This window comes from Myotis myotis, unplaced genomic scaffold (assembly GCF_014108235.1).
Source record: "Myotis myotis isolate mMyoMyo1 unplaced genomic scaffold, mMyoMyo1.p scaffold_m19_p_18, whole genome shotgun sequence".
NCBI lineage: Eukaryota > Metazoa > Chordata > Mammalia > Chiroptera > Vespertilionidae > Myotis > Myotis myotis.
In genome coordinates, this window is record NW_023416322.1 from 31824171 (window position 1) to 31837630 (window position 13460).

At 41.3% G+C, this 13460-nt stretch overlaps 1 protein-coding gene across 1 annotated transcript in view; it reads right to left on the reverse strand.

Moving 5' to 3' along the window:
- SPAG17 (sperm associated antigen 17) overlaps window positions 1-13460 on the reverse strand; it is a 140518-nt gene that overhangs the window by 12248 nt on the left and 114810 nt on the right. Inside the window, exons 36-42 of the mRNA XM_036343930.1 lie at window positions 12115-12297; window positions 11072-11185; window positions 10457-10502; window positions 6572-6671; window positions 5841-5888; window positions 3192-3301; window positions 973-1113 (exon numbers count right to left, since the gene is read on the reverse strand). Coding sequence (XP_036199823.1) covers window positions 973-1113; window positions 3192-3301; window positions 5841-5888; window positions 6572-6671; window positions 10457-10502; window positions 11072-11185; window positions 12115-12297 — 742 coding nt within the window. The remainder of the gene's footprint in view (window positions 1-972; window positions 1114-3191; window positions 3302-5840; window positions 5889-6571; window positions 6672-10456; window positions 10503-11071; window positions 11186-12114; window positions 12298-13460) is intronic.

Here is a 13460-nt window from a genome sequence, read left to right on the forward strand (position 1 = left end):
GCTTCTCTCTTTCTCTCTCTCTCTCTTTCTCTCCCTCTCTCTCTGTCTCTCTTCCTCCCTCCTTTCCTTCCACTCTCTCTAAAAATCAATGGAAAAAATACCGTCAGGTGAAGATTAACAAACAACAACAACAACATTGCTGTTTATATGAATATTAATTTACTTCTTTTAAAGAGGCCACATTACCATGTCTTATCTCAAGTATCAGAGCCCAGGGCAGCAGTAGGTATCCTTGATTCAAAGTAGTTTGTTTCCTCCTTCGAAAACTCCCATTCCTTTAAAGCTCCTGCCATCAGACTGCGTTACCTATGACATCTCCAAGCAGCTATCATTGACTGACCTCTCCATCATTCCCTTGATTCACTGGAGCTCTTGACACCTAGGGTGGCCTTCTACTCCATGTTTCTTGGTGACATCACAATGTCCTCTCTGATTCTCGATCATCTCATTTCTTCATAGTTTCCTCTTCTATCTCAGAAACTCTCATGTCATATCTTTGACCTTGCCAACACCAATAATTTTACCACTTTCAAACTCTCATTTCAAGCTTCCCTCTATATATCATCGCCTCCTATTCTTCTAGCTTATTACTCTATCATATTTAACAAGCAATTATTTAACCTCATTGAGACCTGTAATCAATTGACTTCCTCATTTTAAACAATCACTTGTCTCATTCTTGTCTTGCTTTCCTGTTTCTTTGGAATGGATTATATATTCCATCATTATATCTACTCCTTTGCAATCGGACCTTCTCATCCTCCCAAACCCAACATATTAACCAACCTGCCAATGTATCCACATCATGCTAAGAATCCTTTCACAGTTCCACAGCTCCAGGGTCCATGATACTACAGAAATTTTTCTACAACCACAACCATACCTTCAATACCCAGTACAATCTCCCATACTCCGAAAGGACATAATGTCCAGTTTTGAGAGACAGTGAGATAAAGCAAATGATTACCATACCTGTGGGAGACTTGGATAAATTTTCAGTTTCCTTCTGGTTAGCGAACTCCTTGATATTCACAGAACTCTCCGATTTTGAAAAAAAAGCCCTATCTGAGGGTCCCTGTTCTACAACTTCTTTTGGCTGGGGATCTAGAAAACCTAAAACAAATATTATAAGGTGATATTCCAGACAATGGTACAATCACTACTAATGTTTGTGTTCTTTACAATGAACAAGGTGCTCAACCCCCACACTTGGGAAAGACTAAATAGAAAAAAAACTACTAAGAGGCAATGATTCTTCATATATGATGCAGTGCTTGCCATTAACAAATGGGGCTCACACTGCCTGGGAGCTAGCTGGTTCTTTCTGTAGTAGTAGCTATCTTGTTGGGTTATGAAATAGAGACCAAGTAATTTGGCCTATGTTATCTGGCAAGAATAACTGAGATGTGAATTTTTAAAAATTTTCTTATCTTAAATGCATTCATTACTGTGGACATGTAATTCTTTTATAAAAATCTTCCCCCAAGGATATGTATTTATTGACTTTAGGGGGTGAGGGGAGAGAGAAACATCAATTGACCAGGGACCTAACCTGGAGTGGAACCTGAAACCTTTTGGAGTGCTTGGTACGATACTCTAACTAAGTGAGCCACTTGGCTAGGGCTGAACATGTAATTGTTAATTAAAATATATCTCTCTAAGGAATCAGTGCAATATGAACACATTTTAAATAAATATATCAAGGACCAACTTGTGTGGGCCAACCCTAGTTGAATGAGTGGTGGTGGCTGCCTGGAGGACTGTGCTGAAAAACTGAGGCCTTTCCCCGTCTCAAGAGGAAAGTAGACTTGATTGATTAGTGATGTCTGTGTAGGTGGCAGGTAGAAGCATCAACCTTCACCCCCGATTTCTCCCCATCACACTTATAAGCCCTTGTTCCAGCCTTAATCTTTGCTTTGCAAACTCTGACCCATCATCACACTCAGGAAAACCTATAGTAATGCCACAATGCCTGCTGATAGAGTCCCCCAGTCAAACTCATGTAGTTGCCCTACAATATCTTTTATGGTGGTTTTTCTCAACCCACATCCAAAGTGCATGCACTGCATGTTGTTTTCATGACTCCTTAGTCTCTTTTAATATAGAACAGTTACTCCATCTTTTTCTTTTAATAATACTGATTTGTCTGAAGAGTCCAGGATAATTGTCTTTAAGAAAATGCCTACATTTTGGGTTTGATTGTTTCCTGTTAATCAAATTCAGTTTAAGGATTTTTGGCAAGAATTCTCCTTCATAGAGAATTTAGTTACATCTTGCTTTCCTCATATAAGTCAGGCAGGACTAATATACAGGTCACAGCAGGTCATGTCATTAGCTGTTACTAAGGCGAAGGGTGGTAGGAACTAGTTATGGCCTCAGAGCCACTATGAGGTATTCTTCATTTAGGCACAGTCACAGGAGCTACACAAGCACATTACCTGGATGAAGACCACATGTATTTTTCTCAGTTGTTTTTCTCACACCTTCACCTTTCTTTGTAAATGGAGGCAAGTTTCCAGAAAGGGTGTACAGATAAGGAAAAACCAAAAGAATAATTTTAGACTTACACGTGGCTGAAAGGCAGCTGCCATGAGCATGTTAAATTGTTGAGCAATGATCAAAGTCTCTTTTTTAAGGTCCTGGAAATGAAGTTTTGTAAACTAAAAGTTTTTCAAGAGACTTATTAACTCAATTGTAGATTTTGTTAATTAGTTTCCTATAATTTCTTCTCAGGCAGCCTCTGGTTAATAATAGTGTCTGGAGTTTTCATAGCAACACTGGGAGTTCTGAACTTATAATAACTTAGAGTTATCTCAGCAGCCGATGGGTAACAGAATTTCAATGGAATAAAAACTTTAATGAATAAAACTGGGATTTATCATAGGATGAGCATCAATAGGGAGAATTTTACACATAAAAATGGCTTAAAATAGATGGGATAAGGCAATTAATAGTGATAATTCAAGGCAGGGAGAGGGAGAGGTAGTAACACATTGGTAGAGAACACTACTTAGGTGTAAGACCTGAAATTAGGTCTCTCTCTCATGCTCTTGGAGACATGGATTTGAAGGGTATAGGTTAGTTAGCGGATTAGATGTAGGAACGAAATAACTTCAGGAAAGGAACATATATAATAGCATATGCACTATGTCAACTTTTAAAAGGACTCTTATTCAATAATTGTTAATTACATTCAGTTACCTGAGACTGAAATGTCTTGCTAAATTCAGATTTGAAGTAAGGTGACACTACTTTGTTCCTAATTTTCATTAAATAGTTGTTTGTGTTTTCAATCTCTTTCCTGGTCAGTAGTTCCATAATTATGCAAAAGAGACATAAAATATTTCAAAATATTATTTGCTTGTGTTTTAGCTCTATATCCCAGTCATTTTTCCTACTTAGAAATCAGCCTTTCATTGTAAGATAGCAAATAATGATACCAGCTGGTTGGTTTTACAGTTGACCTCAAAAGACTAAAAACCACATGGTCTTAAAGCCAACTAGATTCTTCTAATCTGCATAATTTCAGAAGCAGAACTAACAAAAACCTAAGTAAAAGTTTATGAATAATGTGATCAGTGATTACAAAGTGAAATAAAAGCATTATAATCCTGCTAGATGTCTTTCCAATATCAGAACCCTACATTGGGGAGACATATACCAGCTAAAAACTATACTTTTCACATGTAAAGACAGGCAATGAGAAGTAAACTAAATTCCCTGAGTAAGACTCCAGGTGGCTTTTTAAAGAAGGCTAACTCAGCTGGGAGGCTTTCCCTTTGTCCTTGTCTCATTTATTTTTCTACTTTCTGAAATATGGATGAAATGGCTGGAGTTGTGGCAGTCATTCTGCAACCATGAAGCAACCTTAAGGATGGAAATCATGTGCTGAGAACGATAGAATAGATGAAAAGAAGGAATCTGATGATGTGGTGCTGTCTACTTCTTTCTTATAAAAGCATTGCTTTGGGGGCTGTCTGTTAAATGTAGCTCAACCTAATCCTATCTGATATAGTTTTCCATTTTAAGTGCTTATTATATGCCAGACACTTTGCAAAGTACTTTATATTTAATCTTACAAGAATTCCGAGTTAATATTATTCCCATTGTGTTGGCCAAAAAGTCAAGGCCTAGAGAAGTTATGTAACCCACTCTAAATCATTAGCTCGTAAGAAGTAAAGTCCAAATTAAAACCCAGGCTGCCTCCTCCAAGCCCATGATCTTGATAAGTGCACTTGCTAATTAGCAATTAGTCACCCAGTGTGTGAGCTGACCTTAGGTATTAGGTGGTCCAATCATCCTCATTTTATAGATAAACAAATTGAATTCCTGGAGTTAATTTTACTGAACTAAAACAGTGCTCTCTTACACTGGATGGCTTCTCTGGAAATACTGGCTGAATCAAAATATCATCTAATTTGCCAAAACCGGTTTGGCTCGGTGGATAGAGCGTCGGCCTGCGGACTGAAAGGTCCCAGGTTCGATTCCGGTCAAGGGCATGTACCTGGGTTGCGGGCATATCCCCAGTAGGAGATGTGCAGGAGGCAGCTGATCGATGTTTCTCTCTCATCGATGTTTCTAACTCTCTATCTCTCTCACTTCCTCTCTGTAAAAAATCAATAAAATATATTTTAAAAAAATATCATCTAATTTAAACAATAATTTCTCATTAACATGTCTCGTCTCTATGGCCTCATGGATTCACTCATCAACCTATGGAAGTGTGCCTATTGCCTACCACTTTCTTAAAACTGTTCTCACAAAAGACATCAATAAGCCTTCCACCTGATAAACCCTAATTTCCCCATTCATTCTCCTTTCTGACACTTCCATATCATCTGACATTTTTGACCACCTCAAATTTCCTTGAAACTTTCTCCTTCCTTAATCCTCCTCTCCAATCTATTATGCATGCTGCCAACACTTATTTTTCTATGACACATATCTATGTGTTTCACTCTCTTTTTCAAAAACTTACATTGGCTTTCTATTACCTACCTCTTGGTTAAAATTAAAAATTTTAGTGTTCCAAAATTCTAAAAAATGTGAATGGATAACACATGTACACAATTCTAAAGGTATTGAAGAGTACATAATAAAAAGGAAGTCTCCATCCCACACTGTCCCCTAACCTAACCTCCCAACCTCCCTCCCCACAGGCAATCACTCTCACCAGGCACTTGAAAATCCTTCCAGGGATATTCTGAGACAGTATACACCTTACACTTTGACCTTGTATGTAGGGTGGGCCAAGAGACTTAAGGTCTTATCTCACCACTTCTCCAACACATGCCATAAGGTAACCCAGACATTGTTATTAAGAAGCATATTCATCTGGGAGTCATTCTGGAGGGGAGCCATACCAATATGTACAATAGTACCATATATACTACTATATGCTCAGTAAATATATATGCTTCCTCTCTTTATGGCAAGAGAGTTGAAGTTAGAATCATTGGCTAGGATTGAAAGGAAACCAAAGCACATGATGCTTAGAGCACATCCTCAGATGAGTTATATGAATCCTTGAATGTTTATAACTATGCTCTGCATTAAGTTCTAGATTATTTATCAGTAATTAAAATTAGCAAAGCACAGAGAGCGTTCTTACTTATGAGAGGGAGAGGATCCACCCCTACTGGTCCAATGGGCATCCTCAAGAGATAAGGACATGGTCACACAAAAGCTAAATGACCACTGGCAGAAACGCAGAAGAGATTCAGATCACAGCAGGGAGCCTGGACGGTAGGACCTCCCAACCCTTCCTTCTCTAAGATTCTATGATTCCACAAAGCTGGGCTTTTCATATGTTTATGTATATATACTTCAGAATGGATTACCTCTTCTGAGCTATCTTCTCTTTCCAGTGCTTTACTGTTGCTGCATGCCTATGTGAAAGGAAAGAGACTTATGACCAAAAAGGCAATACGATACTTTGCTGACTTTCCACACAGTTGGCTCTTTTCTCTGTTATCTTAATGGGCCATATCTTAGGTTACTTAGTGCCCACCATCCGGCTGCCTCTGGGATAAGTCCATGTGATGCTTTGAAAGGTCTAAAAGCATATTTTTCCAAAAGATTCCCCCTTCCCAGGAGCCGTATTTTTGAAGTCATAAAATAGGGCCCTCTGTCATTTTCCTTCTGGGGCTCCATATACCTTCCGTGGCATTTCTCGCAATCTGTCATGACGTGCCTATGTGTTGACTTGCTTTGGGGCTGTTTCTGATGCTATCTTATAAGCTCCTAGATGGCACTGGTCGAGTTGTTATCTATCACTCTATCTCTAGCTCCCAGCATGAAGCTTTTCACATAATGGGCATGCCAGACATGTCCATTTGGATTAGTGAATGAATAAAGAAATACACATGCTTCTAAAGCAAGAGAGGCAATGCTCTCGGTTGGCAAACAATAAAAGAAAACCACCCCTGTATGATAAGTTGTTGACAGTGTGGCAGATGAAAGGCAGAGATCTCCTGGATGTGGTCACCCATGGTTATGATACCCACATCTCTCCATTCCTGAATCACTGCATGCTTAATACTAAGTGGAAAACATTATTGGATCAGCTTACTTCAATTTCTTTTCAGAGAGCTCTGTATCAAATGGGTCTGGCAGACACTCCGGAACAGAAGTCAAAGACTGCTTGTACAAATCAATTAGGTGGGCTGCAACTTTAAAAATAGATTCATTTAACTTTACAACACAATCCCACACACAAGCAATACCTAATGTCTCGTTAGAGATACTGTCTAAGAGCCTTTCTTTAATCCATCAAGTGTTTACTAGGATTTCCATGATCAAGCTATACTGTAACAGTGAATGTTTACGCAGTGCCCTACTAGAGGACAAAATGAGAAACGTAGTGCCCAGCCAGTATGGCTCAGTGGTTGAGCGTCAACCTATGAACCAGGAGGTATGGTTCGATTCCCAGTAGGGGCACATGCCTGAGTTGTAGGTTCGAGCCCCAGTGAGGGAGGAGGCAGCCAATCAGTAATTCTCTCTCATCATTGATGTTTCTATCTCCCTCTCTCTTCCTCTCTGAAATCAATAAAAATGTGTGTTTTGTTCTTTTTTTTAAAAAGGAAACATAGTGACATGTTATTAGGGGAATCAGCATCTACCTGACTGAATTTCATTGTATCTGAAGCACTGAAAAAGTACCCATTTTATTTAAATTGTTCTGTGTCTTTTTTTTCCAAAAAGAAAAAATACACAAAACTATGATGATCTAAATCTAAGGGTATGAATGTAATACAATGTGGTTGTTTTTTTTGATAATTTGGGAAGTGACTCTCAGAGTTCATTCCACAGATCATGGTCTTGGTGCGATGTTAATAGGAGATTAAAAAAAGAAACAAGGCTCATGGGTATATGAGCTTGGGAAACACCAGGGCATACAGAATCCATCACAACCCTAGTGTCTCCCTGTCCTCTTCCCCTGGGCAGCCCCTGATATTAAGATTACCAGATTTAGCAAATAATGATAGAAAAGACCCAGTTACATTTGAATTGCAGATAAACAACCAATAATTTTTTAGTGTAACTATCACACCAACTAGAATTATGTTTCATTGTGCGGGACTTCTCTGCATCCTCCATTATTTAGTGTATATTGTGGCTCTCCAAGAACATAAAGCAACATGCAGCATTATCCAAACTTATATCATACAAGCCATTCTTGGTGGAGCCACCTCAGAGACTAGTGTCCTAGGAAATCCTGTGGGGAGCCTTGGCCCCGGATCTCTACTATTAATATGTCAGGGGCTGCTGTTAAGTATGCAAGACCCTGTTTGACTCCCACATGTTTGTTTGTTAATTTTTGTGTTTCCAAAATATATTTAATTTGTCCTTCACTTTTGGGCAACCTACCCATTTACCTCTCTGGAGACTGTTCCCTCATGCCAGAGGTTATGAATTCAAATGCCAAAAGTAGGTTTACCAGATAGAGTATAAGGCAACTAATTAAATATGAATTTCAGATAAACAAGTAATATTTTTAAAATATAAATGGGTCCCAATACTTGCACTAAAAAATTACTTTTTCTTTATCTGAAAGTCAAATATAACTGGGCCTTCTCTATTTTTATTTGCTGAATCTGGCAACCTTAATATAAGGGGCTGCCCAGGGGAAGAGTGATAACACTGTGTGAGGACAGGGAGACACTGGGTTGTGATGGATTCTTCTGTTTACAGTCTTGAGCCACATGCTACTATGTGGTCAAGTGACATTTCAAGAAAAGAAAAATTCAGATAAACAAAACAAACTGTTCAAGCTAACATGGTGGGGACACACAAAACACATGTATGGGCTTAATGAAGCCATGGCTGCTAAAGATGGCCAAAAATCAAACCCAAATTACCAAGTTTCTATGTTGCTTGTCTGCCATGAACTATGAAACCATAAAACCTTTTTTTGGAGCCATACATCTACACTAATAAAAGAGAAAAATGGTAATTGGCGTACAGCGCTACCCTTTTCATTGGCTAATCAGGGCTATATGCAAATTAACTGCCAACTAAGATGGCAGTTAACTGCCAACAAAGATGGCGGCTAATTTGCATATGTAGGCACAATGCAGGGAGGCGAAAGGGAAAGCAGGAAGAAGCCCCCTGCCACTGACAGTGATCGGAAACCCAGGGGGGAGCTAAGAGCTGGGGGACAGGGCAAAGGCGGCCCTGGGGCCGCCTTTGCCCTGTCCCCCAGCCATGATCGGAGAATCAGGCGCCTTTGCCGCCCTGGCCAGTGATAGCAGGAAGTAGGGGTGGAGCCAGCAATGGGAGCTGGGCACGGTCGAAGCTGGCAGTCCCGGGAGCTAGGGGTCCCTTGCCTGGGCCTAAAGCGGAACCCATGATTGCGGGGCCGCTGCCACTGCGGGTCCCTGCTGCCCGGGCGGACGCCTAGGCCAGAGGCGTTAGGCCTGGGCAGGGGCGGAGCCTGCAACCGCGGGGAGCTGGGGGTCCCCTGCCCAGGCCTAACCCCTCGGCCAGAGGCGTTAGGCCTGGGCAGGGGCAGAGCGGGAGATCGCGGGGAGCTGGGAGTCCCCTGCCCAGGCCTAATGCCTCGGCCAGAGGCGTTAGGCCTGGGCAGGGGCAGAGCGGGAGATCGCGGGGAGCTGGGAGTCCCCTGCCCAGGCCTAATGCCTTGGCCAGAGGCGTTAGGCCTGGGCAGGGGCGGAGCCTGCAACCGCGGGGAGCTGGGGATCCCCTGCCCAGGCCTGACACCTCTGCCGGAGGCCTCAGGCCTGGTCAAGGGGCCGATCCGGTGATTGGTGATCGGAGGGTGATGAGGGTCAACTCCTCCGGCCGAGGCATCAGGCCTGGGCGGGGGGCTGGGGGTCCCCTGCCCAGGCCTGATGCCTGGGCCAGAGGCATCAGGCCTGGGTGGGGGGCGGAGCCGGAGTTTGGAGGGATATGATGGTCCCCTTGCCCAGGCCTGAAGCCTGGGTCAGAGGCTTCAGGCTTGGGCGGGGGGTGGAGCAAGCGATCAGAGGGAGATGGGGGTCCCCTGCCCAGGCATGATTCCTGGACCAGAGGCCTCAGGCTTGGGCGGGGGTCAGAGCCAGTGATCGGGGGGAGATGGGGGTCCCCTGTCCAAGCCTGACACCTCTGGCGGAGGCGTCAGGCCTGGGCAAGGGGCCGATCAGGCGATCGGAGGGTGATGGGGGTCTACGCCTCTGGCCGAGGCATCAGGCCTGGGCAAGGGGCAGAGCCAGCAATCGGAGGGGTCTGGGGGTCCCCTGCCCAGGCCTGACGCCTGGGCCAGAGGCATCAGGCCTGGGCTGGGGGCAGAACCAGTGATGGGGGGAAATGAGGGTCCCCTGCCCAGGCCTGACACCTCTGTCAGAGGCGTCAGGCCTGGGCAAGGGGCCGATCCTGCGATTGGAGGGTGATGGGGGTCAACGCCTGAGGGCTCCCAGTATGTGAGAGGGGGCAGGCTGGGCTGAGGGACACTCCCCCCCACACACCCCCAGTGCACGAATTTCGTGTACCGGGCCCCTAGTATTCCAAAATAAAATGCTTTGAATGAGGCTATTTTCCAAGAGTAGATATAGAGTAAAATAGGGTGAGGTTTTGGTGACAATTGTGTAGTGGCTCCAAAGTTCTGTGTGGGTGTAGGGGCAGGGGGGAGAGTGCCCATTGGTTGGTTGTTTTCTTCCTGTGTCTTAGCCATGTTCTAGATACAGGTTAAGGTTAACATAGAAGCCAAATGTTAACTTTTTTTATTCAGAAGATGAATGTTAAAGATGAATTAGAGGCAATCACAGTTTTCAAGAATCTCATAATTCAGGCAGAAAAAAATATGAATAAATAATAATGATACAACATGGCTAATACAACAACAGAAATACCTACACAGAACTTTGCTATTAGATGCAAGAATGACTGAAAAGCGTATTTAAGGTTGTTCTTTTGGAATATGTAAATATTTTGCAAAAAAAAAATTAAATGTACTTACTTTGAGTATCATGACTTTTTATAGTTTCTTCCATTTTAGGGAAAGACTGAAATAAAGAGAAAATTCCTTAATTATTATGTTGCACACAAAATTCACTTTGTGTACAAGCATTCTTATGTGATCAATTTGATCTTTTATGAAAATTACAATGAATTATTTTTAATGCTTATACAAATCTTATTTGATTTTTTAGTCAATTCTTTCACTTAACAAATTTCTAAAAATCATTTTAAGTTGTAGAAACTCCTTTTCTTCCTCCTTCCTATTTCCTTCACTAATTCATTCACTATTTCAAAGAATATCAATTTCTCTTAAGAGAATAAAAACTTTTCTTTTAAGAGCCTTCAGAGTTATTTATGATTTAAGAAAGAGCCTAAAAAGACATTTGAAAAATTCAATATATAAGAAGTTAGATTTCCACAGAAATAAGAAATTATAAGGAGGGAGAAAATGCTTCACAGAAATGGCAGAAACAAGCTCTTACTTATAGGATTTTGTCTTGGAGCACCTAGTAGTGGGACAACAGTAAGGACAGTGGTGTGTGAACATTCTGTCTCACTATAACTAGTAGTGGAACAACAGTAAGGACAGTGGTATGTTAACATTCTGTCTCACCATAACTAGTTTGAGGAGATCTGCAGCATTGCCTCTCTCCTCCTCAGTTCTGGAATCTTTAACTGTCATGTCCTGTAGCTCATCTTCTTTCTTTAGGATATGGTTTATATAATCCTAAATCAGCAGAATAAAATGAATTAAAAAAAATCAGAAATAAGGTAGAGAGAGACACCAAACTAGTCAACATCAACTTGGAATATCACAAAGAGATTAAGAATATATAAATTCACAATGACCAGCCACCACAGTTACTGATCAAGCAATCTAGAAAGACCCTTCTTTAATATGTTAGTAAGCAAAGATCTGAAAAGCACAAAAGCAAAGCTTTAAGGGCCATAGGACATTAGAACTGTATGAGGACTTCAGAGAGGCCCCATCTAACTATATGCTCCACTGTCCCCACCAATAAAATGGACACAGGTAATTAGATGATCTTCAGAGTCCTTTCCAGGGACAACCTTTATGGTTCTATCTTTGAATGTAAGTTGCTTAGGCATGCCTTTGATTCCAAGAGGAACATACTTGACTTTCTCCATAAATATTTGATCTTTTCCCACAAATAATTGTCCCCTGTTCTATGTCAGGTACTAGAGACCCAAATCTCAGAACATATGATCCTTGTTCTGAGATTTAACATACCTAGACAGTGAGATGTTACAGATATGCTTATACAATTAATTAAATATTTACAAATTCTTAAGCCATTTCCAAAAACCAACAATAGTTTTCTTTCAGAGACAAATTTCAGATTAATATGCAGTTCTACCTTTTTCCAGAGGTCACTAGGCTAGTTTTCCACATAATGAGAAGTGAGGACTCTATATAACCATCATATATAAAAGTTACTTATCTTCTCAGTGTCTTTGGGATCTCAATACTTCCTACACCTTATGGGACTCATTTAGCATTTTATACCTCTCAATGTCCTCCCCTCTGGAAGATTGACACTCCTCTGTTACATTAATTCAGGTTCCTCAGCAAACCAAGAGAAATGATTGCCCTGTTCCTGATTATTTTGGGGCAAGTTACTTGGATTCCATTACCTTAAGGGAAATCTGTAGCTTCAGTTTCACCTCATTCTTTATGATCTCGTGCTGGATGAACTGGCGTATCTGTAGCACATTGGGGCTCTTGACTACAGGGGCGGGGGTGCTCACTAGCTGTTTGGTCTCAATGTTAAGGCCCTTCCAAATCTGAGTGCCAAACGGAGGTCCTGGAGTTTTTTTCTATTAACAAAACAAAGCAAAACAACCACACAAGAAATCAACATTTTAAAAAAACTGAGTTCTTATTATTTAAATACTATGCTAGAAACCACTGTTAGGGAATACATAGGCAAAAAAGGTAAATAAATAAAATATCATTGTTCTCAAAAAGTTTCACAAGTATAAGAAAAATTGGGCAAGTTTTCCTCTTTATATGTGTTACTGAGAATCTGCATATTTTAAAATCCTGTTGCATGATGTCCTGTGGATGGCACTTAGGGGAGTGCCAAGCAGTGCTGTGTTATGGCAACGTGGCTACAGCCTAGCTTAGGCCAAATGCATGAGACTATCCTTTGATACCCACAGGTAGCCAAAGACACTTGGAATAAAACAATCTTTAACTTTCTGGTTCCATGAATATGTTGACTTAATGAGAGAAACCATCTACAGACCTGAGTGGTCTTTGAGCTCACTCTAGAATAAGCATGAATCTTTGAGGATCTCTTGAGCAGAAATGTCTGCCTTAGAGTGGATTCTCATCTCTATGCTATCCTCTGTTTTCAGGAGTGGTGTGGTTTGACGCCATATGCCCCGCAGTGTGTCTGATGTGCTCCCTTTTAAATTGCTATTCAGTGTCCACTGCCTGGTCAGTGATAAGCACTCAGCATCTTGCCTGGGTTGGGCAACTCCCACCGTGTGTGGTCATAGCTACAGGAGTTGCAGAGGAAGAGACTGAACTGCTTTCATTCATTTCAGATGTCGCATATTATTTGTCATAATGCAGTGCTTCCAACTTGGATATATAGCCTTAGTGAGTCATTTGGTGTGTCCTTTCATTTTTTAGATAAGGAAGTAAAGGTCCAGTGTGACTTGTCACAAATCCCACCTTAATAATTGGTTGAGTCAGGACTAGGATTCAGATCATTTTCATTCACCATGTTGACTATAGTCACCAAATTAAAATATAGGGCTAGGAGATCATTGTCAGCAGTTCTCAACCTGTGGGTCGTGACCCCTGAAAATACATCCTGCATATCAGATTCATAACAGTAGCAAAATTACAGTTATGGTAGCAACGAAAATAATTTTATGGTTGGGGGTCACCACAACATGAGGAACTGTATTAACGGGTCACAGCATTAGGAAAGTTGAGAACCACTGCGGCTTAATTGTTCATTATTTTA